The 22,948-nt window shown below is 52.1% G+C and overlaps 2 protein-coding genes, 2 long non-coding RNA genes and 1 other non-coding gene across 25 annotated transcripts in view; 3 read left to right on the top strand and 2 right to left on the bottom strand.

Annotated features, from left to right (window-relative positions):
• The window catches only part of ANKRD11 (ankyrin repeat domain containing 11), a 213,756-nt gene extending 210,715 nt beyond the window's left edge, over window positions 1-3,041 (bottom strand). For 11 of the 17 annotated variants that reach the window (XM_070263180.1, XM_023637515.2, XM_070263185.1 and 8 more), the window contains exon 1: window positions 2,749-3,025. The gene's annotated coding sequence lies outside the window, so the exon portion shown is untranslated. Of the gene's footprint in view, window positions 1-2,748 lie in introns of all 17 variants that reach the window. The other 6 variants (XM_023637521.2, XM_023637517.2, XM_023637513.2 and 3 more) reach the window with 3 other exon arrangements.
• A 43-nt stretch (window positions 3,042-3,084) lies between these two features.
• Window positions 3,085-16,017, top strand: LOC138923599 (uncharacterized). Its single transcript, XR_011437431.1, has 2 exons — window positions 3,085-3,231; window positions 15,274-16,017. It is a non-coding gene; the product is annotated as an uncharacterized lncRNA (long non-coding RNA).
• On the top strand, window positions 5,386-5,530 carry MIR9074 (microRNA mir-9074). Its single transcript, NR_128097.1, has one exon. It is a non-coding gene; the product is annotated as a microRNA mir-9074 (primary transcript).
• An 80-nt stretch (window positions 16,018-16,097) lies between the features above and the next one.
• Window positions 16,098-18,054, bottom strand: LOC138923597 (uncharacterized). Its single transcript, XR_011437429.1, has 2 exons — window positions 17,602-18,054; window positions 16,098-17,167 (listed from the first exon to the last, which is right to left on the bottom strand). It is a non-coding gene; the product is annotated as an uncharacterized lncRNA (long non-coding RNA).
• Window positions 17,167-22,948, top strand: part of SPG7 (SPG7 matrix AAA peptidase subunit, paraplegin) — a 33,619-nt gene continuing 27,837 nt past the window's right edge. For 2 of the 5 annotated variants that reach the window (XR_002806891.2, XM_023637525.2), the window contains exons 1-3: window positions 17,167-17,999; window positions 19,767-19,869; window positions 21,334-21,423. Coding sequence is in view for 3 of the 5 variants with exons in the window: in XM_023637525.2 (XP_023493293.1) it covers window positions 17,823-17,999; window positions 19,767-19,869; window positions 21,334-21,423 (370 nt within the window). In the remaining 2 variants the exon portion in view is untranslated. Of the gene's footprint in view, window positions 18,000-19,766; window positions 20,555-21,333; window positions 21,424-22,948 lie in introns of all 5 variants that reach the window. The other 3 variants (XM_023637526.2, XM_023637527.2, XM_070263191.1) reach the window with 3 other exon arrangements.

Raw genomic sequence — 22,948 nt, forward strand, 5'->3', positions numbered from 1 at the left:
TCACCTATTAACCAGCAAAGATCCTGCTATTAAAGGAAGCTCATCCATTACACTTACCATTTGAGGGATGAAGGGACTTATACCGGGTAATGGACAGATCAAAACACTTATTTTGGCAACAAATGCAGATTACGCTCTGAACCAGCATTTACTGACACTCTAATTATGTTATTTAATTGATGATGGGCTCATTGCCCATATGCAAAATAACTTTCCTCTAATATTTGAGGAAAAATAACCTATGTCAAACATACTTAAAAACCCAAGGCACACAAAGCTGCTTGAAAAATATTCTCACATATAAACAGCATAGTTTCTTTAACTCTATTTGTAGAAAGTTCTACTTGTCACTGTATCAACACTATAATTATAGCTACCATGACAGCCACTAGTCTTAAGCAGCCCATCTGGCTCAGAGAGATGCAAGGCACTGCTGGTGCAGTATGATTAACACGGCTGGTCCACAGAGGGTCCAGAGAAAACATCCAGCAGTGGCAATGCAAGTCAGAAAGCTGACAGCAAGTTACAACTGCAAATGAGGAATTCATGACTATGTGACACCTTTAAAAACAAACTTCTGGTAAATCTTATGTATGTTGTTACCACAATAAAACAATATTTAGGAAAAAAAACTTTTGAAAGTTTCAAATTTGGGTCAAATTTAGCACTATCTTTGGATAGCTTTTTAACTAACTCAAGAGGCATGCACAAAGAACACAAAAAAATGTCATAGCAACTTGCTCTTTGTTTCCTCCCATCCCGTTCCATTCAGGAGGGCCAGCCTATCAAATGAGATCCTGCTTTTAAGCGTGAACGACAGAGAGAACAACAGCTGAATGGAGGGGGAAGGCAGCACCAACCCCACGGATCCAATTCAAGGGTCACAATCAACTGAAGCAAGATGTTTTTCCTTTCTCTTTTATTTCTAACTACAGTTTCAAAGTAATATCAGAATACTTGCGCAATCATTCTCAAAAGACACACAAAGAACTCTGGGTCTCCCAGGACAGCAACTTAGTAAGAGAAATGAAGATCCTAAAAGCAACAAATAAACAGCCTCTGGGTCTCTGACTTAGAACTATCCAAGTTATGCCATTGACTGGGTTTGCACAAACCAAAAATAGTAACTGTTTCAATGGCAGTTTTTCCACAAGAATATCATCTTACAGAGTTTTGCTGAATGTGTCCCGTCATCCCCCCACAAGAATCAAAACATTCTAAATTTTTCAATTCAACAACGGCTCACTTTTACTCCTCAGTTGAAAAGGAACGTTAAAGATACTGCTCAAATCAATTTAGAAAACTCTCACCATATAAAAAAAGTCCAAAATTTGAGATTTCTCTACCAAGAAATTTGCAAAACAACCCTGTTCTTGCAAAGGGATATAAAACTTCTCATTACCCATAGAAACCATGACACCTAAGCATGCTCCATCTTAACTGTTAGAAAGAAAACGGTTTTGAAAGCACAGGCCGTCTCAAGCCAGCTGAATCTTCCAAAGCCTCTTCCACAACTCCTTGGCAGCTGGTGTACAGGACCAGCTTTCCAAAAACACAACAGAAGCAGAAAACCTGGACGAGGCACCAGGAAAAGAGCAGACCTCAAGAAAAATTAAGGTTCCCCCCAAACGGCAGAGACACAAGACTGATCTCTGAGAGGGGACGGAATCCATGTGGCAGGGCCAACCCTCCACAGACACACTCACAGCTACCGCCCTGCCAGGGGATGATGAAATGAGGAACGGAAATTAACATTTCAGGCAACGTCTCACATTGTTCCTTGAGGCCAAGGGCTGCTGTTGCAGCCGCCACCGCCACCGCCTCCCTCCCACCGCCCCCCAGTCCCGCCTACCCTCCCCCCGAAACAACACACCCCGCGCCGCGGCCCCGCATTCCTGCCCCTCTGCGAGCCCACGCGCGCCCCCTGCAAACCTCGGCGCCCCCACTCTACCTCCAGGGCCCGGCTCACCAGCCCCCTCCAGCTGGAAGCCCGAGAGCCGCCTGCTCCCATTTCAAAACAGCGATAATAATAGGGACGCTGGGAATAACAACTACAACCGACACCGTGAAGGCGCCTCTCCCGCGGGTCAGAGGTCGGCGGCCCAGCTCCCCAGGTGCCCTGGGGCCTCCTAGAGTCCCCCGCCGGCCCCTGACGGCTGCCCAGACCCCCCCAAAGGTCCCGTCGGCCCCTCAAGGCCACCCTGGACCCCCCCCCCAGGCCTGCGCCGAGCCCTCCGTCGGCCCCCGGAACCCCAGATCCACCCGTCGGCCCCTCACTGCTATCCTAGGCCCCCAACCCCCACTAAGGCCCCCCCTAGGCCCCTCACGACTGCCCTAGTCCCCCCAGGCCTGCGCCGAGCCAACCGTCGGTCCCCCGAACCCCCAAGATCCACCCGTCGGCCCCTCACGGCTGCCCAGGCTCCCTAAGACCCGTTAAAGCCCACCGTGGGCCCTCATGTACCCCCGGTGCCCGCAGGCCCGCCCCGAGCCCCTCGTCGGCCCCTCACGCCCCCCTGAATGCCCCAGACCTGCCCCGGAGCCCCGCGTCGGCCCTTCACAGCCCCCAGAACCCCGCGGCCCGCCCGGGAGCCCCGCGTCGGCCCCTCAGGCCCGCCCGGACCCCCCGGGCCCCCAGGCCCGTCCGAGCCGTCGCGCCGCTCCGCCCGTGCGGAAGGCCTGCAGGCCGCGAGGCCGCCCCTACGCCCCGGCACCCGCCCGACCCACGACCCGGCCGGCAACGGCTCTCACCCGGCTCCGGGCTGCGGCTCCGGGGCTCAGCGGCGGGGCGCGGGCGAGGCCATGCAGCCCCGGCCCGTCTCCCGGCCCGCGGCCCGAGCGGGAAGGCGGTGGCGGCGGCTCCAAGCGTCCGCGAGGCAGCGAGGCCGGCAGGAGGCGCGGCCGGGCTCGGGCTCACTGAGGGGGCGTCGGGCCGCGCGCTCGGCGGCGGCGCCTCCCCGCCTGGGGCCCTCGCTCCATCGCGCTCTGGCTCGAGCGGCCTCTGGCTCCGGGGCCCGGCGGCGGCTGCGGCGGGCGCCGGCCACATGAGACGCCGCCGCCCATTGGCCCGCCGTATCCGCCACCGCCATTGGCTCGCCGCGCCGGGCACAGGGCTGCGCACGTCAAGGCGTCGGGGAGGAAGTGCGCGACGCGGGAGGGGCGGCGGCGAGATTGACAGCAGCTGTGACAGGCCGGGGCGGGACCAGGAGGACGTCCCTGGACGGATTGGCCAAGGTAGTGCGTCCAGGCGCACGGGACGCTAGGGTAGCGCGCAGCTGGGTTGGCTGCCTGCGTCGCGCAGGCGGTGGGTCTTTCGTCCTCGGACGTGACGGTTGGTCTCTCCGAGTGCCGGAAGCGGCGAGGGCACGCTCGAGAACCTGAGTCTGGCGTGGAAGGCGCTGGCCGACCGGACGTCAGCCGTGCGGCCGCGGCGCGAGCTACGTGCGGCCCGAGGCCCGAGGCCTCTCGTCGTGAAACGCGCGCGAGGCGTCGAGCTGGCCGGGCGGGGGCAGGCCGCGCGCCCCGGCGGGAGGACGGCGGTCGGCGGTGACCTACACCGTGGCTCCCGACGCGGGACGCTGGGGGGCTTTGGGTTCGCTCGAGTTCCGCTTCCTTCCGTGCGCCCGCCGCTCGTCCAGGGGACTCAGCCGCGGAGGGGAGCCCGCGACCCGTCATCTGGGGGGACTCACTGGGGCTGGAGGAGAGCCTGCGACCCTGTCCCCGTGCTCGAGGAGTGGAGGACGCTCCGCCGCCAGGCCACCCACCAGCCGGAGCCCGGGCAGCCTCATCACCTCTCAGACCCTCAGTCTCATTGGCGGAGCGGGAACCACGGACAGCGCTGCTCTCAAAGGGCCGCCCGGAAGGTTCCACCAGGGGTGTGCACAACCCTGAGAACAGTGCTCGTCCTGTGGGAAACCATGGAGAACTTCAGACTCCTCTGGGCAGCTAGATTGTGCTCTCCCCACTCTTACCCAGTAACTTCCCTGGATGGGGACACCTGACGATAACAGCCAACCCAGGGGCTGACGAGCATCCAAGAAGACCCAAGGGTTCCCAGAGTTGCCTCATTGTAAGAACTACCTGGTAAAATTGATAAAATTCAGACTCCAGACCCCACATTCATCTACTGTGTCAATCTAGAGGAGAGGGAACTAGGAATTAGCGGTTTTTTGTTTGTTTTATTTTTTTTCTCCTCAAAGCCCCCCAGTACATAGTTGTATATTCTTCGTTGTGGGTCCTTCTAGTTGTGGCATGTGGGATGCTGCCTCAGCGTGGTTTGATGAGCAGTGCCATGTCCGCGCCCAGGATTCAAACCAACGAAACACTGGGCCGCCTGCAGTGGAGCGCGCGAACTTAACCACTCGGCCACGGGGCCAGCCCCGGAATTAGCGTTTTTTATTTTGGGTTCCTGACAATACTCATCCATGAGAAAATTTGAAAAACACTGACCTTAGCCAATCCAATACTCTCTCTAGGGAATTTAAAGTAGGAAATATAAATAAGGCAATTTCCCTCGGAAACAATCTGAAAACATAGTAAGGAAAAGCAAAGTTCCACCAAAGCAGAACCTGTAAGTCAAAACTAGAGAGAAAAGAAAAGCAGAGCAAAGGAAGAATCAAGCCATTTAATGCATTAAGTCAAAATATTTATGGAGTGTCTGCTGTGGGCAGGCCCTAGATCAGGCACTGGGGATTCAACAGGAGCAGGGCAGGTCCAGTCTCTCCCACGTGTGGCCTCTCCTCAGGCGGGGACAACATGTGTTCGTCAAATAGCTGAAGAGGTCCCTAATTACAAGCCGTGCTCAGTGCTTTGAAAGACCAGGTGGGGAGTTATGGGAGAACACTGAGTGGCAATCAGGTCTCATCTGGGTGAGGCCTACAGAAGCCTTCCCCAAGGCCTGACCCTGGAGCTGCTGTCAGAAGGTCGAGGAAGAACTACCTGAGTAAGAAGTGGTGGGGAGAGCATTCTAGGTCTGGTCCACTAAGTGGCCTCTAGCCACAGATGACTAGTAAGCACTGGAAATGTGAGTCCAAACTGACATGTGCTGTGCATATAAACTACACACCTGTTTTCAAAAACTTAGTACAAAGAAGAAAAGAATGTAAAATATCTCACAAGTAAATTTTTTGTGTTTATTACATGTGGAAATGATGGTATTTTGGACAATTGCATTAAATATAGTGTTGAAATTAATTTTACCCATTTTGGGGTATTTTTGTGTCTTTTTTTGGTGAGGAAGATTGGCCCTGAGCTAACAGCTGTTGCCAATCTTCCTCTATTCTGTATGTGGGATGCTGCCACAGCATGGCTTGATGGGCAGTGTGTAGGTCCGTGACCGGGATCCGAACCTGTGAACCCCAAGCCGCCAAAGCAGAGCGCTCAAACTTAACTGCTACGCCATTGGGCTGCCCTCATTTTGTTTTAATTGTGACTAATAGGAAATTTTAAGTGACACCCTGGCTGCATTTAGTTTCTGTTGGACAACTCTGGGCAAAGGGGCAGCATCACTGGTGTCGGTGACATGGAGAGAGGCCTGTGGCTGGAGGGGCAGCAGTCACTCTTCCATTCAACACATATTTAAGGCTTCTAAGTGTCTACTATGTGCCCACACGGTTCTAAGGCCTGTTTAAATACAGGGTAATGGGGGCGAGGAAGGACTCAGATAAGATGCCCACTGAGGAAGCAAGGCAGCCGACTTGGGGAAGGGCACACCAGGAGGGGCGGGAGGAGCGCCACCAGCACAGAGCAACCTGGGAGACACAGAGGAAGGAGGTGACTGGTGAGGGTTCCAATTCACAGTTGGGATTTCACCCTGCATGAAAAGGTAAACCACGGAAGGTCGCAGGGAGGTGGGGAACAAGGCAACTGACTGTTGAAAGGACTGCTCTGGAGACGATGAGAGCACAGAAAAGGTGGAGTGAGGCGGCAGTGACATCTGGACTCACGAGATAGTCGAACCTGGGATGTTTTTCAGGATAGAGTTGGCAAGAGTTTGGGCTGTAAGAGAAAGAGAAGGGTCTGGAATGAAGTCGACATTGGCTAAAAGGACCAGGAGGAGGTACAGGTTTGGGTTGAAAAACCGGGAGTTTAGTTTTGTACAGGTAAGCCCAAGATGCTTGGGCCTCCATATGGGTGCTAGGTGGACACGGCAGTAGGGGGGTGGCCAGGGTGAGGCGAGGCCTCAGGGCACATGAGTGATCCTTAGCGTGTGAGCAGGACCTGCCAGTGAGGGCTTTAGTCGGGAGGCACAGACACAGAGTCCTCTTATAAAATGCTGCTCTTGAAACTGTGTGAAGGGCAAGAACATGATGCGAGGCCAAGTTGGAAGCCGTCGCAGTCGCTCCAGAGAAAAGAGGAACAGGAAGATTACATGGAAGTGAAGGCACCTGCTGGGCCCAGGGGGACTGAAGGGAGCTGCTAGAGAGCTAGCATTGCCACATCTTCCAGTTTTTCCATAGAAACTGGAAATTAAATTTTTATTGGACATTTCAATAAAAGCAATTAATTTGTCAAACACTGTGTGGGCCAAACAAAACACATCATTCCTACAGATTACTGAGCTCTAGCCCTGAAGAGTAGTTCTCCGACACCTTCCCGCAAAGCCTGGTTTCCTTAATGCAGTCACCTGGGCCACCCAGCATTCTGACTCCATAACGCTGCACTGAGACCCAGAGCATGCACCCACATGGTCCAAGGGCCATCTCGCTTCTCCCGAGCGTCCCCCAGCCCAGTCAGTAAGGTGTGGCCCTGGCAGTACCTCTGCTCAGATGCCTTCTCCGATACTGCTCAGTGACTGTGTTTGTTACAGCCCACCCCCTCCCCACTCAAAGCTCTTGGATTCATCCTGCAAACATTGATTCAGGGCCTACTATTTGCCACACACTGATCTAAAAGCTGTGGACTCAACCATGAACAAAACCAAGTTCCTGCCAAAGGCACTTACGTTCCAGCATATCTGTGTTCCCTGGAACCAAAAGCTAATTGTTGACTAAGCTTTAGCCACATGTGGCTCCAGAAAAGTCAGTGCTGGTGATGCTCGATGCCCGCCCAGAGAAGGAACGACGTGTCCTACTTCATTTTGCCCCGAAGTGAAGGTACTCGGAGCACCCCCACCTCCTCCCATCAAACCACTCCTCTGCTGTAGACTGGGAGAGTTGGGGGCTCGCTGAGAGTGCGCGCATGGGTGGGCTCCTCGCTCCCTCGTCGAATGGCCAGAGGTCACTGCTGAAATGGAGGCAGCCCAGCCACCTTCCTTCTTCCTACTTCCTCTTGTACACAAGTGGCAGAAGTGGCCAGAGCAGACCCACGTCCTGGCACACCCCCCTGTCTCCTCCCCTGTGGCCATGTATTAAGAAGTGACACCTGGGTTTGGGCCCAGCCAGCCCAGTCTCAGCCCTGTAGTCAACACCAGCTCACCAGCATTCTTAGCATTAGAATTTGGAACCCATGCTCATTTCACAGTAAATTATTATGTCTGTTGCTTTCCAGTCACCATAGCTCTGTGGTGTGTCACCCTCACAAACCTGAAGGGAAGGAGGAACTGTGGCAGGAAGCAAGTTTCTGATATTCCTGGGGCCCCTGACCTTAGGACCACCAAAACCACCCTCAATTTTTAAAACTCTACACCCAGTACTCTTCCTGTAGCCCTAACAGTTTTGATGTTATTTTAAAGTCTAAATATATGATGTATTCTTTTCTTTAATCAATTCATCACAAATCCAACTAGAAAGATTGAGAGTAAAAATGTCTTCCTAAGACTTTTTTGCTAGTAAGGCTGTCACAATATTGCATAATGTGTTTCATGCAAAGAATTTCAGCGTGCAGAAAGCAGGAGGCTTCCACAGTGCAAGATGGGTCATGTACTCATTCAACAGATGTCTGAGTGCCCACTGTGTGCCGGACAGTGTTACACCAGGGACAAAACACAAAAACCTCTTCAACACCTCCACAATCCGGACAGTCAGGACCTGAAACACCATCTTGTGATTATATAACTGGCATATAACAGGCCAGAAGCTCTGGGGGGTGGTCACATTCCATAAGCGACATGACCCGCATCTGCAACCCCCTCCTTGGATTTGTGAAGGAGCCACAGATTTGTCACCACAGAGGCCTGCCCTTCTCCATCCCTGAAACCAGCCCTTGGGAACACAGTTGAGTTCTGCTGATAACAGTCATTGGAACAGCAGCCCTACGGCTGGTGCCAGTTGTGCAAGTAACTTCTTTTCCAGGATGGTAAATTCAGAACCTTTTACTAATGTTGAATTCAGTGAAGATTTGCAAACAAAGTCCCCAAATTGTCCCTGGGTACTTCAAGCTGGCTTAGCTGAAGAGGGGCTCACAAGGATCACCTTGAATTTGTTACGCCAAGTTCCCTTTTTATTTATTTTTTTTATTTTTTTGGTGAGGAAGATTGACCTTGATTGATCTGTCGCCAATTTCTCTTTTTGCTTGAGGAAGATTGTCCCTGAGCTAACATTCATGCTAATCTTCCTGTATTTTTTATATGTGGGATGCCACCACAGTGTGGTTTGGTGAATGGCATGTAGGTCCACACCCGGGATCTGGACCCATGAACCCTGGGCCGCTGAAGTGGAGCATCCGAACTTAACCACTACGACACCCAGCCATCCCCAGTTCCCTTTTTAAATGTGTAAAACTCACAGATATCTTTGATAAAAAAGAATGCTAATTGCATTTTAATTGCCGTGATTGACTTGGACTACCAGTTCACAAAGTGTGATCCAGGGACCCCTGGGGGTCCCCAAGACCCTTTGTGGTCCAAGGTCAGACTATCTTCCTGATGATACTAAGAGTTTTGTCTGTTTCCCTTTCGTCTCCTCTCTTGACCGTGGAGTTCTCCAGCGGATCCACCACGTGGAATGATGCCATCACTCTGACAGCTGAGGAACGTGTGTTCTTGCGTCTTAAACATTTGTGTTTGGATATTAGCACGGTAAATATCAGGAGACACCACCCACATAAACAAAAGCTCTCTGGGCTCCTAGTAGTGTTTATGTATTTAGGAGCCTAAAGAGGTCCTGAGACTAAAGGCTCCAAGCTGAGGCTCAGGCTCACTTACCTCCTGAGCAGCTGTGAGTTGGCAGCACGGCGTCCACCAGGCACCAGTGGAAGAGATCAAGCCCCAGCGAATGGAAACGCATTTTGAAAATTATGCATAATCTGTATTATGCATACGATCACGACTGAGGATCCGACCTCAGTCTTCTGCAGACAAAGCCTGGTGGGCCACTCTCCCAAGATAACACAGTCCTTCAGAGCTTACACTCCAGGACCAGAAGGACTGATCAGACTCCAGCTCTGCCCCACACTAACTGTGATCTTGGACAGGGGGCACACCACTCAGGGGCTTGGTCTCCCCACCTGCAGTGGGCTAATGAGAGCACCTACCTGGTGGGATTCTGGAAGATCAACACATCCAGCATGGTTAGAACAGTGTCTGGAACGTGTAGTAAACCTAAATGTTAACTGTTGTTGTAAAACTAAAGACATAACTACATTAGTGCTGCGAGTGTCATTTCACATTGTATCCCAGTAGTTATTCCCCGTACCTCATGTGTTGAATACCCAGGGGGTCTGAGCCTTGTGAGGGTTGCCGTGTGGCTGAGCACTGGCAGGGGGAATGCGGTGCTCTGGCAATTTGGGTGGCATGACTGCTGGCTGCTGGCCAGGGCGAGTGTTCTCAAGAAGGCCGTACAGAGCCCTGGAGTCTGGAAGATGGAGTCACTAGGCTGAGAGGTGGATGCAGGACCACTCAGCGAGGGAGAGAAAGAGGTGGCTTGATTTAGTACGAGTGTGGGGAGTTTGGGGAACATGGTAAAGGAATGTGCAGAGAGCATGGCGAGGCCTCAGCCAGCTCCTGAGCTGGCAGACGCCCAGAGCTGTCCTGCATGTCACTTAAGCATCTGCCAGTGCTGATAAGTGAAGACTCCTGGTGAGAGTTTGCTGCAGGAGACTGTTCTGGCCCAGGCCCAGGCTGCAGGAACTGCCCTGATGTCAGTCACTTGGCACTTTCCCTGAGCCAGCAGCCTGAGAACGGCTCACCCCTGCCTGCTTCATCAGGTCCCTGGCCGGCAGGAGGTGGTGCTCTATGCATGCACAGGGTAATTCTGGGGACAGTGCAGGTGCTCAGGATTATAGGAATTCATACATTTTGTCCCTGAAACCCAGCTTTAGTTTGCAACTTTAAAAGTATTCAGCAAATAATGGGCCACCCCCATTGGCCTAGTGGTTAAGTTCAGTGTGCTCCACTTCGGCGGTGTGGGTTTGGTTCCTGGGTGCAGACCTACACCACTCATCTGTCAGTGGCCATGCTGTGGTGGTGGCTCACATAAAAAAGAGGAAGACTGGCAACAGATGTTAGCTCAGGGCAAATCTTCCTCAGCAAAAAAAAAAGAAATAAAAAGTATTCAGAAAATAAAAAGATGCATTTCATATGACTTAACTATAGAAATGCTACGGGGCTGCTCCATTTTACTGTTGAATACTGTGAATTATCTCTCAGTGACCCTCAGCAGCACCCGTGCTGTCCAGCCAGGCCAGCCGCTCCGGCCTTTGTGGAACAACTGCGCTCTCAGCCCAGACCTCCCGGACCAGGGCTTTGGTTCTTCCCTTCTCCCAGTAGAAACGGACTGTAAACACAGTCTACGGGATTTACTTTATTTTGTTTATTCTGTTTTTGAAATTGTAACCTCATATAGGATGGTTTTAGGGCCCCAGTAAGAAATATACTGTCAAGCAAAATAAAACAGAAAACAACAGGGATGGAGATGGCAAACCCAGGCTGCATGCTTTGATTTGAGGCAAAAAAAAAAAAAAAATGCCAAAGTATCCTTCTGTCTCCAAGTAATCTCCAGCTTCACCCAATCAGCTCTGCAGCCTTCTCCAACCAGAGCGCCTGGGAATGCCAGAGACACAGGATCCCCTGGGGAAACCGCTGAGGGCACGGCAGAGCAGTCCTGCCATCAAGCAGCCATCTGCTGTTGTGTATCTGTTCTTCCAAGGATTCACGGGGCAGGGGGCTTAAGCGAGCAGGGTTCCAATTCTGTGTGGAAGTGGCCACCTCTTCCTCCCTCAGTCAACCCTGTAAATCACAGCGGAAGGAGGCGGAGTCTGGAACCTGCACTCGTTCCTCCTAGACCTGAGCCTTGTGGCCGCTGCCCCTGGGCTCAGCAATCCCGCCTCCCCACCCCCTCCCGTGGTGGCTGGGCGGGGCAGTCATGTGCTACTGACACGGATCTCAGCCAGCCTTGACTCCATGGGGCTGCTGGTAGAGCAAAGCAGCCTGCTCCCAGGGTAAACATGAAGCCACGGGACTCTCTGTGCCTCCTGGACACCAGCTCGTCCCGTCCCACTCCACCTCCCCTCCATCCAGGCCAGGCCACATCTTTCCTGCTGGCCTTGTCGCAGCCTCCTCCTGCTCTCCCCTTCCCCACGTCTGGCCTATTCTCCACAAAGCAGCCAAAACGATGCTTTTAAAATAGAGCAATCAGTCCTCGGCTCAGAATCTTCCCTGACATCCACCTGGAGCTCAAAGCCAGAGCCCACCAGTCTGGGGCTCCAGCCCAGCCTGCCTCCAGCCCTGACCCAGCCTGCCCGCTGCTCCCTCCCACCAGCTGGCTGGATCTTTGGCCCTGCACAGGCCTCCCTTCACTCCTGCTCCAAAGTTCTGTTTCAAAATAGCAAATTTTATGTTGTGTACATTTAGCCACAATTTTTTTTTCTGAGGAAGATTAGCCCTGAGCTAACTGCTGCCAATCCTCCTCTTTTTGCTGAGGAGGGCTGGCCCTGAGCTAACATCTGTGCCCTTCTTCCTCTACTTTTTATATGGGACGCCTACCACAGCATAGCTTGGCAAGCAGTGCTATGTCCACACCCAGGATCCAAACCAGTGAACCCCAGGCCGCCGAAGCGGAATATGTGCACTTAACTGCTATGCCACCAGGCTGGCCCCACCACAATTTTTAAAAAGTCCCCTCTAGGGGCTGGCTCCATGACTTAGTGGTTAAGTCTGTGCGCTCCGCTTTGGCAGCCCAGGGTTTCGCTGATTCGGATCCTGAGCAAGGACATGGTACCACTCATCAGGCCATGCTGAGGCGGTGTCCCACATGCTGCAACTGGAAGGATCCACAACTAAAAAAATATATACAACTATGTACCAGGGAGCTTTGGGGAGAAAAAGCAGAAAAAAATAAAAAAGATAGAAAGTTCCCTCTAGGGCTGGCTGGGTAGTGTACTGGTTAAGTTCACACACACTGCTTTGGTGGCCCAGGGTTCGTGGGTTCAGATCCCAGGTGCAGACCTACACACTGCTCATCAAGCCATGCTGTGGTGGCGTCCCACATACAGAATAGAGGAAGACTGGCACAGATGTTAGCTCAGAGCCAATCTTCCTCCCCCCGCCCCCCAAAAAGTCCCCTCTCCTTGTTTCTCTCCCATTGCTAGAACAGAAGACCACTGGGGACAGGTGTCACTTTGCTCACTGCTGGGTCCCCAGCACCTCGGAGATGGCCACACAGTAAATATCTGTTTAAGGCAATTCCCTCTTATCCCCCAAAAATCTCCTTCTCTCTCCGGTTCCTTCATTCTTTGCAACTGTTTGGGGGCCTCTCACCAATCCCCCCAAAAACTGGCCCCCAGAAACTCCACCCACCTGCCCCTCTCACCCCTCCTTCTTCCTCTTTCCATCCTCTTTACTTTGGGGTCAGGGACAGCTCTGGTATGTCTTTCCCGTCGTCTGCATCTCTCCCCCTTTCTTTTGACCTATTTTTGTCCTTTCTCTTTTTGTTCTTCATTACAAAATATCCGGGATGGGCTAGCAACCTCTGAGGACAGGGAGTTGGAAGTTCTGAGCGGAGGAAGGCAAGGTTTTCTTTAGCAGGCAGATAGAAAGGGCCAGAATGTCTGAGAACGCTTGCTGTCACTGTCTCTTTTCCTCATTAGACTGTGGTGGTCTGAATTCAATGTGGTTCCTGGGAACTTCTCCACCACTGATTTGCTGAAAAACCATAATGGCCACAGACCTCTAGGGTCCAGGACCAGCCAGCCAGTGAACACTCTGTGCCTTAATGGAGGCCAAAGGCCCAGGTTGTCCTCCTTCAGGGACACAGCACGCTCCATCCAGCCCAGCGAAGTCGAGCCGCCTGCCGACGGTTGCTGGCTATGGATTGTGGAGTGGGGTACAGCCAATCCCACCACTGGCGACATCCTGAGATGAGCAAATAGAGGATCCTGTGAGCTTCATGGCGCATTCAACTTTCTGGGGGACCCTATGCAGACAAGTGAACCCTTTCTTGCTTCAAATATCTATCGCTCCCTCACAAGGAACCCTGGGACCAGAGATACCAAGCTAGTGACTTTCAGGAACAGGCTGTAAAGTGGACATCCAGACATGGTCCATCTTTCCTGGTAGCTAAACCCAGATGAGGTTCTGAACCTGCCTTGGGAGTTGAGGAGGAACCCAGGCCTCTGGAGTGATGACTCCCCAGTAGCTAAAGGACCTGGATAGGCAACCCCAGCTAGGATGGACACAAGTCCAATGTAAATTTGCATCATAAGAAAGGGGTTGGGTCATGATGCAGAAATAAGGGGTCCCACTTCAGTGACTGGACCTAGGGACGCACACTGGGATGTCTCGAGTCCCACCGGTACCTTTGCTTCTTCACTCTTGGTGTGGCCTTGTCCTCTCCAACCACAGCTGGCTTCCCCCACCGGGTGGGGAAGGTTCCAGCAGTACCCTCAGTTCATCCTTCTACTCCATGACCCCAAAGGCAAGGTCCTTCCTCCATCTTCAAATAAAAGTCCTAAGGAAGGACTTACTGGGGTTGACCTTCTCGTTCCTGAACAATCAGTGTGATTAATGCGACACTGTCAGGGCTGGGACCACATGATCAGGGGAACGAGGAACTGAGGAGACGGGTTTTGCTGAGCAGACCTGAACAGCAGATATCTTCTACAATCATCACTGTGATCAGCAGCCTCCAAGCTGGCCCTCACTGACCCCCGCCCCTTGTGTTCACATCTTTGGATGTCCCTGCCGCATGGGACCATGTCATGTGAGCAGCCCCTTGCAGAGTCCACACGATGAGCTGAGGCCTCAAGTCCACAGCCAGGTGAGGGCGTCTCCTTGGACGCCCATCCTAGCACCACACAAGCTCCGAATGACCACAGCCCTGGCTGTCACCTTGACTGCACTATTGTGAGAGCCCCAGAGCCAGAACTAACCTGTCATCTACTCCGGGACTCCTGACCCTCAGAAACTGGGTGAGATAAACATTGTTTTAACTTGCTAAGTTTTAGGATAATTTGTTACCTAGCAACGGATAGCTGATACAGTCAACAGGAGTGGTTAAATAAATGAATTTGGTATGTGCTGTCCAGAGCTTAGGGAGTTAACATTATGTGGAGAGGATACAGACCCTGCCCTTTCGAGGTCCCTCCTAAATATCTATTCAAAATCCCACCTCCAACAGTCTCAAGAAACAGCAAGGGAAACACAGCTCTTCGGTCACGCACAAATTCCTGTACAGGTTTTTGCTAGTAGAAATGGACTTTTCATCCCTTCAAGGACAAGATCTGTGATCATGAATCTTCTACATGTAATGAGTAAAATCCAGTTAGCGAGCGACATGAGATGAAATTGTTTCCCAGAGAGATCTTTAGGGCCTGGCCGGGTGGTGCAGCAGTTAAGTTCACACGTTCTGCTTCAGTGGCCTGGGGTCCACGGGTTCGGATCCCGCGTGTGAACCTAAGCACCGCTTGGCAAGCCATGCTGTGGCAGGCATCCCACATACAAAGTTAGAGGAAGATGGGTACAGATGTTAGCTCAGGGTCAATCTTCCTCAGCAAAAAGAGGAGGATTGGCAGCAGATGCTAGCTCAGGGCTAATCTTCCTCAAAAAAAGAAAAAAAGAAAAAAGAAAGATCTTTAGTTTAGAAATAAAATTTACCAAAATTCAAGGAGATGAACGAGTTTATTCAAACATTCCACAAAGGAGTATATTTTATAGAAGACATCCTAATATTACCCAAATATCTATAGACTAGGTCCAAAGGCTTCAAAGGCCAGGGAAGCGTGGAAGCAATTATGCTTTTAAACAAAAATTTTATGTTTAGTTGCTGCAAAGTTGCCTAATTTTGGAAGAAGCAAATAATTATTTGCTCTGATATAAATAAAAAAGCCTAGATCTTAAAATAAAAAATGGCCCAAAAGACCAACTTGTCTCCAGACTGCTAAAGTACTATTCCTGTTTTACAGACGGGGTGACTGATGGACTTTCCAAGAGCAGCTGGCCTGAAGCCCCTCGGCTGACAGTGAGCAGGAACAAGAGCCAACGCCTCCTCCGTGCTCAGGAACAAAGGGAGGAGTTCAAGGGACAGACGCCCTCTGCTCCTGTCCCCTTCCCACGACCCAGGCTAAAAGGGCAGCCCTTCCATACCTCCTGAGGCTTCACTTTGCTCATGGATCTTGGCACCTAGTGTCAGTGCAGACACCAAGGACACACCCTGACTGGTGGCAGTGCAGACACCTAGGACACACCCTGACTCAAACCAGGAGTTCACTGTGAGATTGTCTCTGAGTCAGTTAAGGGAAGCCCCGCTGAAATGTCCTGACGTGCAGAGTTCAGAGAGTGGAGGAAGTACAAATGAGTAAACAGAAGTTAGGAAGTACAGAAAGAACAGAGAGAGCAGGTGACAGAAATGGCTGAAAGTGAAGCTGACATCCTGGCAGGAGATGATGCCTCTGAAGTGGGGCCTGAGAGCCAAGGGAGGCCTGGGGAGCCAGTTGTCCTACAGACCATCCCTTCTAGGGGCCAGGTCATGGGGCATCTGATTCCTTAAACTAACCCCTATTGCCAAGAGCACAGGAGCCTCCCTCTGGGCCACTGCAGAGGGGAACTGGAGCAGGGTGGGTTCATTCAAGCTCACCTCTCACCTGAGGCCTGGAACACAGCCAGCCTTCAAAGCACACTTGTTAAATAAATGAGTTTCAATAAATGGATCAATAGTCTGTTTTCCCAAAACCTCATTTCCCACAACATCCTAGGAATAACTCACAGATATGAAGGGCTGGCTTCCCAGTTGACAAGTTGCTCTCACATACTTTTATTGCATTTTATCTTTACAACAACCCTATGGGAAAGCCAAAGCTGACATTAGCCTCATTTTGCAGATAATTGTTATCCCCATTTTGCTGATGAGAAAGTTGAGGCTGGGAGAAGGTCATGACTTGCTCAAGGTCATAGGCTGAGAAGGACAGAAGCCAGGGTTCCTTCCCCAGAGGCTTGTCATTCACCCTGCACTGTTTCCAACTGAATGGCCGGGCAAAGAGGTTCGACCACAATAACAATTTTATCTCAAACAATAGTTAGAGGATTGCATCTTGTACTCTTCTCCAAAACATGCAAGTGTGCTAGAGGCTTTGAGTCACAAACCCTCTGAGCAGAGTGATGAGGGAACAGGGGTGAGGGCGAGGGGCCTGGTCCCTTCCTGTCAGGGTGGTGTTGCACAAGCTTCTAGAGGGTGCAAGAAACCACAGGGAAGTTTGCCTACAGTCACAGTCACGGGACCGGTCTGGGGAGAGTGAGGGCAGGACACAGCCAGCCGGAAGGCAGAAAGTGGGCGGGACAATCTAACCAGCGACAGAAAAAATCCTGGAGGAGGAGCTGGGGAGGACGAACTGACTGTGAAGGAAGACTGCAGGACGACAAGGCAGTTCAGCCGTGTAGTTCGCCTGGCCCCGGCTTAGGGCTGCTCCCTCCACGAACCATCCACAAATAAGGACCTCACAAAGGCACCGCTGCCCGAGAGCTGAGGACCAGTAATCAGGACACTTCGTTTAAAAAGTGTCCCCAGCCCTCTCTGGTTTCAGGGGAGGGCGGGGAGGGCTGCAGCGTCACCAGGTGACTGTTGCAGCAGCGCATGGCGGGGGCGCGGGCCGGGAACCAGTCAGACCGGCCCTGAAACGCGGTCCTCGCTCCTTAGCCGCGACTTTGGACAGGCGAGTCTCCCTTTCCCGAGTCTGTTTCGTCGCCGGTAACGCAGTTTTTAAAGACGTTTACTTCGCAGAGTGAATATGACATGAGTGTTCGGACGGAGCCGGGCACCGGGGCGCTCTCGGCAGGACCGCTCACTGTTACGGTCACTCGCCGCTGGGGATTCGGGGAAAACAGAAAAACACAGAAATAAGCGTCTGTCACACGTCCACCCGGCCCGCCCTTCCAGCCCTCGGCGGCCCCTGAGCTCGGTGCCGCTCCGGCCCTCGGCCCTCGGCCCTCCGACCGTCTGACCCCGTGCACGGACCACCGACCGCGGGCACGCGGACAGGCCTGCGGCCTCACTGCCGCCAAGACCAGGCCGGGCCGGGGTTGCGATGCGGGGTCGGAGTCGGCGTTAGGGCCGGGTCGGGGGTCCAGGCCGGGGTCCGGCGCCCGCTCCCCTCGAGCTCCCGGCTCTGCCCCGTGACCCCGCCTCCGGCCGAGTCCTCCCCAGAGCTGGAGGGCAGCCCGGCGCGGGGTCCCGACACCCTCCCTCCCGGGCCCGCAAGGCTGCAGCTCTAGTCGCGGCGCGCAGCACGGGACGGCACCTTCGTAAGCCGCTGGGAACCCCAGCAGGACTAGGGGAGCGAATTGGCGGCGCGGCTCCGGAAGCTGGTCGCAGGGACCAGAGCCTGGGCGGGGCCGATCGCGCAGGCGCTGAGGAGGCCCGGATGACGCAAGAGCCCCGGCAGCGCAGGCGCTTGAGGAGGCCCGGAACACGCAGGCGCCTGGGGAGGCCCGGCCGCGTAGGCGCCGCCTCCCGGCCAACATGGCGGCTGTGTTGCTGCTGCGGCGGGCCCTCCGTCAGGGTCCGGGCCCGGGTGCCCTGCGGGGCCCCTGCTCGGGCTGGAGCCCAGGCCTCTCCGCCGGGGCTGGGAGGAGGTGGGCGTACTTCGTCCACAGGCCTCCGATGGGCCTCGCCGGGGCTGGAGGCCGAGCCCTGCAGGTAACCCCCGGGCCTGGCCCGGGCCGGGGCCGGGGCCGCGCGCCCCGCCCGACTCGCGGTCGGTGGGCCTCGGCGGCCGCAGGTGTGAGCCGGGCGAGCTCCCGCCCAGGCGCAGCCTGGTTTCCGGCCCGATTTCGTGTGGTGGTGTTTCGACCTGTCTTCCTGGCGTTTCACGTCGAGCCTCGCTAGTGCCGCCCGGTTCCGGCGGAGAACTGTTGGGCCCGGCTCGTCCGGGCAGGCTCGTCAGGCTGCCTCCTGGCCTGGCGAGCGGCCGGCGCAGGGCCGTGCAGCGCGGCCCGGGTCCACGCCCGCCCTGAGCGCAGACCCGGCGTCCTGGGCTTTTCGGTTGCTTCCTTTCAGCCCTCTCTTAGAGCTCATCCCGCACGTTTTCGGTCGTCGTCCATTATTGTTGTTCTATTTTACCGTAACTTGAGAAACAGTTTGAATTATAATCGTGTTCTGGGTTACTGGGCACTCTGAACCTGAGGGCGACTGTCGGTATATTACTTTTCTTTTGGCTTTTTAGTTCTCTTGAGAAGGAAAATTATAGTTTATAATCTTTAGTCGGATTTTAGGCGTATCCTGTGAACGTAAGGGCTGCAGTAGGCAGTTCACACATTCTTTGGAAATCTAAGCAGATTACTTCATCAATGGCTATAACAGTAATAAACTAAAGTAACCTGGTTTAAACCGTGTTTGGGGCTGACTTTGAGAATGACATTTTTCTTTTTGCTGTATCTGACGCTGATGTTACTCGTTTATTGGGCCCAGTCCACACTCTGTGGCCCCTCCTTATGTGACTGCTGGTAGTTGCTGAGCCAAGAATAGTAGTATTAATTAAATGGGACAATGATTGTAGAGACCAGGAATTTTCACCCTGTTGCTAACAGGAAATTGCACGTGAGGTGCTCCTTACCAAATAGCATTGTGCAAGCTGTTGGATTTCTCCATAGCAGGAGCCCAGCAGGGGTGAGTTAAGGACAAAATTAAGAATAAGTAAATAAATAAAACGGATGAAGAAACTACCGACACAGAGATAGAAAAAATTAGACTGTTGATCTTAAACACATTCAAGTGAGAAAATGCTCATCTTGAAAACAGAACTTTATGTTTTTTGAGGAAGATTGGCCCTGAGCTAACATCCACCGCTAATCCTCCTCTTTTTGCCGAGGAAGACTGTCACTGAGCCAACGTCTGTGCCCATCTTCCGCTATATTATGTGTGGGATGCCTCCCACAGCGTGGCTTGATAAGAGGTGCGTAGGTTCGTGCCCAGGATCTAAACCAGCAAACCCCGGGCCACTGAAGTGGAACGTGCGAACTTAACCCCTGCACCGCTGGGCTGGCCCCTGAAAATAGAACTTTAGAAATATAGACTAGTAATCTGCTATAGTACCTGAAATGTTCTAGAAGGAGCAAAGGGTCTAGGAGTCACTGCAGCCTCTGCTAGCTGGTCTGCTCCTTGTGTCCTGCAGGAGAGTTGTGAGCTCCAGGGCACAGAATGACAGCCAGTGCTCTGTGCCTTTAGTTCAGCGTTTCTTTGACTTGCTCACTTTTGACGTTTTGATTTTTTTTTCTTTTTTTTTTTGATGTTATGTTAAAACTTTGAAATAAATGCTGAGACTATAACTTCACATTTCAGGGCAAGGTAAACATTACAAATAAATATATCTGGACTTTGAGAAAAGCATTTGCAGTGGGGAACTAGTGCACATCGTTTGTGTGCTGCAGTGTTGGCGTGACTGAGCCTCGCTCTCCTTTTTTTCAGAGTTTGCGGTTGCGACTGCTCACCCCCACCTTTGAAGGGATCAGTGGATTTCTGTTGAAACAGCATCTAGTCCAGAATCCAGTCAGACTCTGGAAACTGTTAGGTGTGTATCTTTGGAAAGACAGAAGTGACAGAGCCTGTGGCATTTGTGAATAAATGAGGATAACGTCGCTGGTTTGACATTGACAAGATACCAAAAATCGCTGTAAGGACATTTGGCCTTTGTTTATTGTGAGCCGTTAGAAGCTCTGAAGGAAGTTCATGAAAAGGAAGATCATCTGAGGTCTGAACAGGCCATTTTTGCTTATTTTTGAGTCATCTTTTTTTTCAATTCCGGTGTATAGCAGTAATTGGGTTGCTTGAAGAAGATTTTTCATGTTCTCTAGCTGTCTCCAAGAATGCTCAGTAGAGATCCACAAAGTGGCTCTGTGTGTTTTCCATCCAGAAGGTGATCAACAACGGCCTACACAGAATTTGTGCGCGCAGTAGAGTTGCACCATCTAATGAGACACTGACATCCTGCTGTCTCTTGACCTGAGGTCAAAGCACCTGGAGGATTGACGCCTGTAATTTTACTCCCTCCTTTATTCAGTTGGAACACGGAAAAAATAAAATCTTCCGACTCCTAATGTGCATTCAGCAGCCTGGTGCCCACATGTGGTCAGAGACAGCTCTGACTTGGTGGCAGCGTGCACATCTGCTATGTTTTCTCATTTAAATCTACACGTGCACCCAGTGGCACACACTCCACCCTCCAGACAGCCTGATCCTGTGTGGTGGCTGTCCAGGTAGTCTCATGTGTGGTTCTGTTAGTGTCTGTGAAGAAAGGTGTGGTGCCGTCATGGTTGTGAGACGTTTCCCCCCACTTTATTTTATTTATTTATTTATTTTAAAGATTTTATGTTTTTCCTTTTTCTCCCCAAAGCCCCCCAGTACATAGTTGTATATTCTTCATTGTGGGTCCTTCTAGCTGTGGCATGTGGGGTGCCGCCTCAGCATGCTTTGATGAGCAGTGCCATGTCCACGCCCAGGATTCGAACCAATGAAACACTGGGCCGCCTGCAGCCGAGTGCGCGAACTTAACCACTCGGCCACGGGGCCAGCCCCCTCACCCCATTTTAGACTGATTTGGTCAGTTCTTAGACAAGACAATCTTTTGTGAGGAGTGTTAATGTGGGCCTGTCTTGGTAATGGTGGCAGTGGGTCACTGCCATTGCTGCATGTGCCAAAGCCACTTGTGTTGTTCATTTGTTTAAATTCAAGTGCCTGTATATATTGAAGGGTTATTCTCCAACAAACTCGTGACACTTTCTCAGATTTATGTTCATAACTAATTTTTATTCCCTCATGTTGGCTAATTTAAATTACAAACATGCTTAACTTCATAAGTTGAAGTAGTTTATTATTCTATAATTAGTAAATACCATACTGAGAATGATTATCTCAAACTTCTAAATCTTCTGCATGTGGGTTTCAGTTTGCTTTGGTCATTTGAGAACCTGCTCTTCTCCTTCACGTCCCCTGGTTGCAGATTTTGGTTGTGAAACATTTTCCCTATTCCTTGTAGGTGGCACTTATTATTTTAACACCTCAAGGATGAGGCAGAAGATGAAGGACAAGGGAAAATCCAAGGGGAGGACCCCTGAAGATGATGAAGGTATGTCTATGATGTTTTTAATGTTGGCCACCCTGGTGGTCTTCATGTGTGTCTTCTAGTCTAAGCAACAGGAGACCCATCTCAAAGGGAGGGCAAGCCCAGGCTCTTGTGTCTCCCTCACCCTGGGCACACCTGCCCCCAGGCTCTCGTGTGATTGCTGGATCCTTCCTGCCTGTCATTTTGGAGACGCTTCCATCAGCACCTGTGTCCCCTGTCTGTTAGAATGTCTGAAGGCAGGTGGAGTTTCTGTCCTCTGCATGGAGAGGGTGAATCTCGGATCTTCCCTGAACTCTGAGTTCTGGGTGGAGAGGAAGGCACCAGGACTCCTTGGCTGAACCCATCCCCATGCAGTTGAGAAGCCGCACCCCGAGGCGAGGGTGGTACAATGTGTGGCCTTGAAGAAGGAGCGGGACAGATCACTGGTTGTACACGCGACCACCGTGTGCCAGTTAATTCCTGCCCCAGCCTCCAGCCCCAGTTCACAGTGACCTCACTTGTAAATCTTGCGTCTCATCTCTGCTCTGGAATTAGGATTAGATGATGGTGTGAAGGGTGAGGGAAATAGAAAGGTAAGTTTGAATGGAATTGACCTCAGAGATAAAAGCTGGCTGCTTAGAGCTAATCATGGAAATTGCTAACCTTTATAAATGATTGCAATGTGCACAGCACCCTACTAAGGGATTTATATATCTTCTCAATTAATTCTTTCCTCAGAATTACCCAGCTACTGTTCCCTTCTCATGCCCGAGGACATGGGATGCCTGCTGTGTGCTTGGTCTCGGGAGGGACATGCGTGGAGGAATGGTTGTTTTGTCAAGGAGCTCCCTTGTACTTGGGTCCTGATTTTGACGTGGCTGCTGTGTATTGTTCGAGGAAACCTGAGTAGGGGGCCCGGAGGAGGGCTCAAAGGCCAACCGTGCTCAGAAGCACAGTTCCTGGGAGCCCCAGATGCGTAAGGGTGAAGGCAGCCTCAGAAGTGCTCTGTCGACCGGGCCCCTGGGCCCGCCTCTCACCAGAAATCAGCACGTGGACTGACTCCCACTCGCCAGCCTGTCTTTCTGGAGGATGCTTCCACCCGGAAGCTGAGTGGGGACAGGCTTTGGGTAACTGGTAGGAGGACTTTTTTCCCAGGTCACAGTTCAGACATGTTTTCAGGACATGGCGACTGTGCTTGGCTCCATTGTGAACGTGGAGCTTCAGCCCCAGAGCTCACTGGTTTTCGAGAGGTGCTACATTTCCCGGAAGCTTATGTTTTCCACTCTTGGCACCTTCACTTTGAGGTTGAGAGGATCAGTAAGTTTCCATCTTAAAGCGCTTTAAGGACAGGTCTTAACTCCCGGAAATGACATGGCCATTGGTTGGTTCAGCATAGACATTTCTGGTTTCAGGCTCAGTGTGACTCCATCGTGGCTGTCAGTCAGTCAGTTGTCGTCACCACCATGAGAGCTCCCCAGGGACCCAGCTGTTCTTTAAAAGACTTCTGAATCTTAATGTGTCACTGTCTTGACCTAATTTCTGAACTTTC

The sequence above is a fragment of the Equus caballus genome, chromosome 3 (assembly GCF_041296265.1).
Source record: "Equus caballus isolate H_3958 breed thoroughbred chromosome 3, TB-T2T, whole genome shotgun sequence".
In the NCBI taxonomy this organism is placed as follows: Eukaryota; Metazoa; Chordata; class Mammalia; order Perissodactyla; family Equidae; genus Equus; species Equus caballus.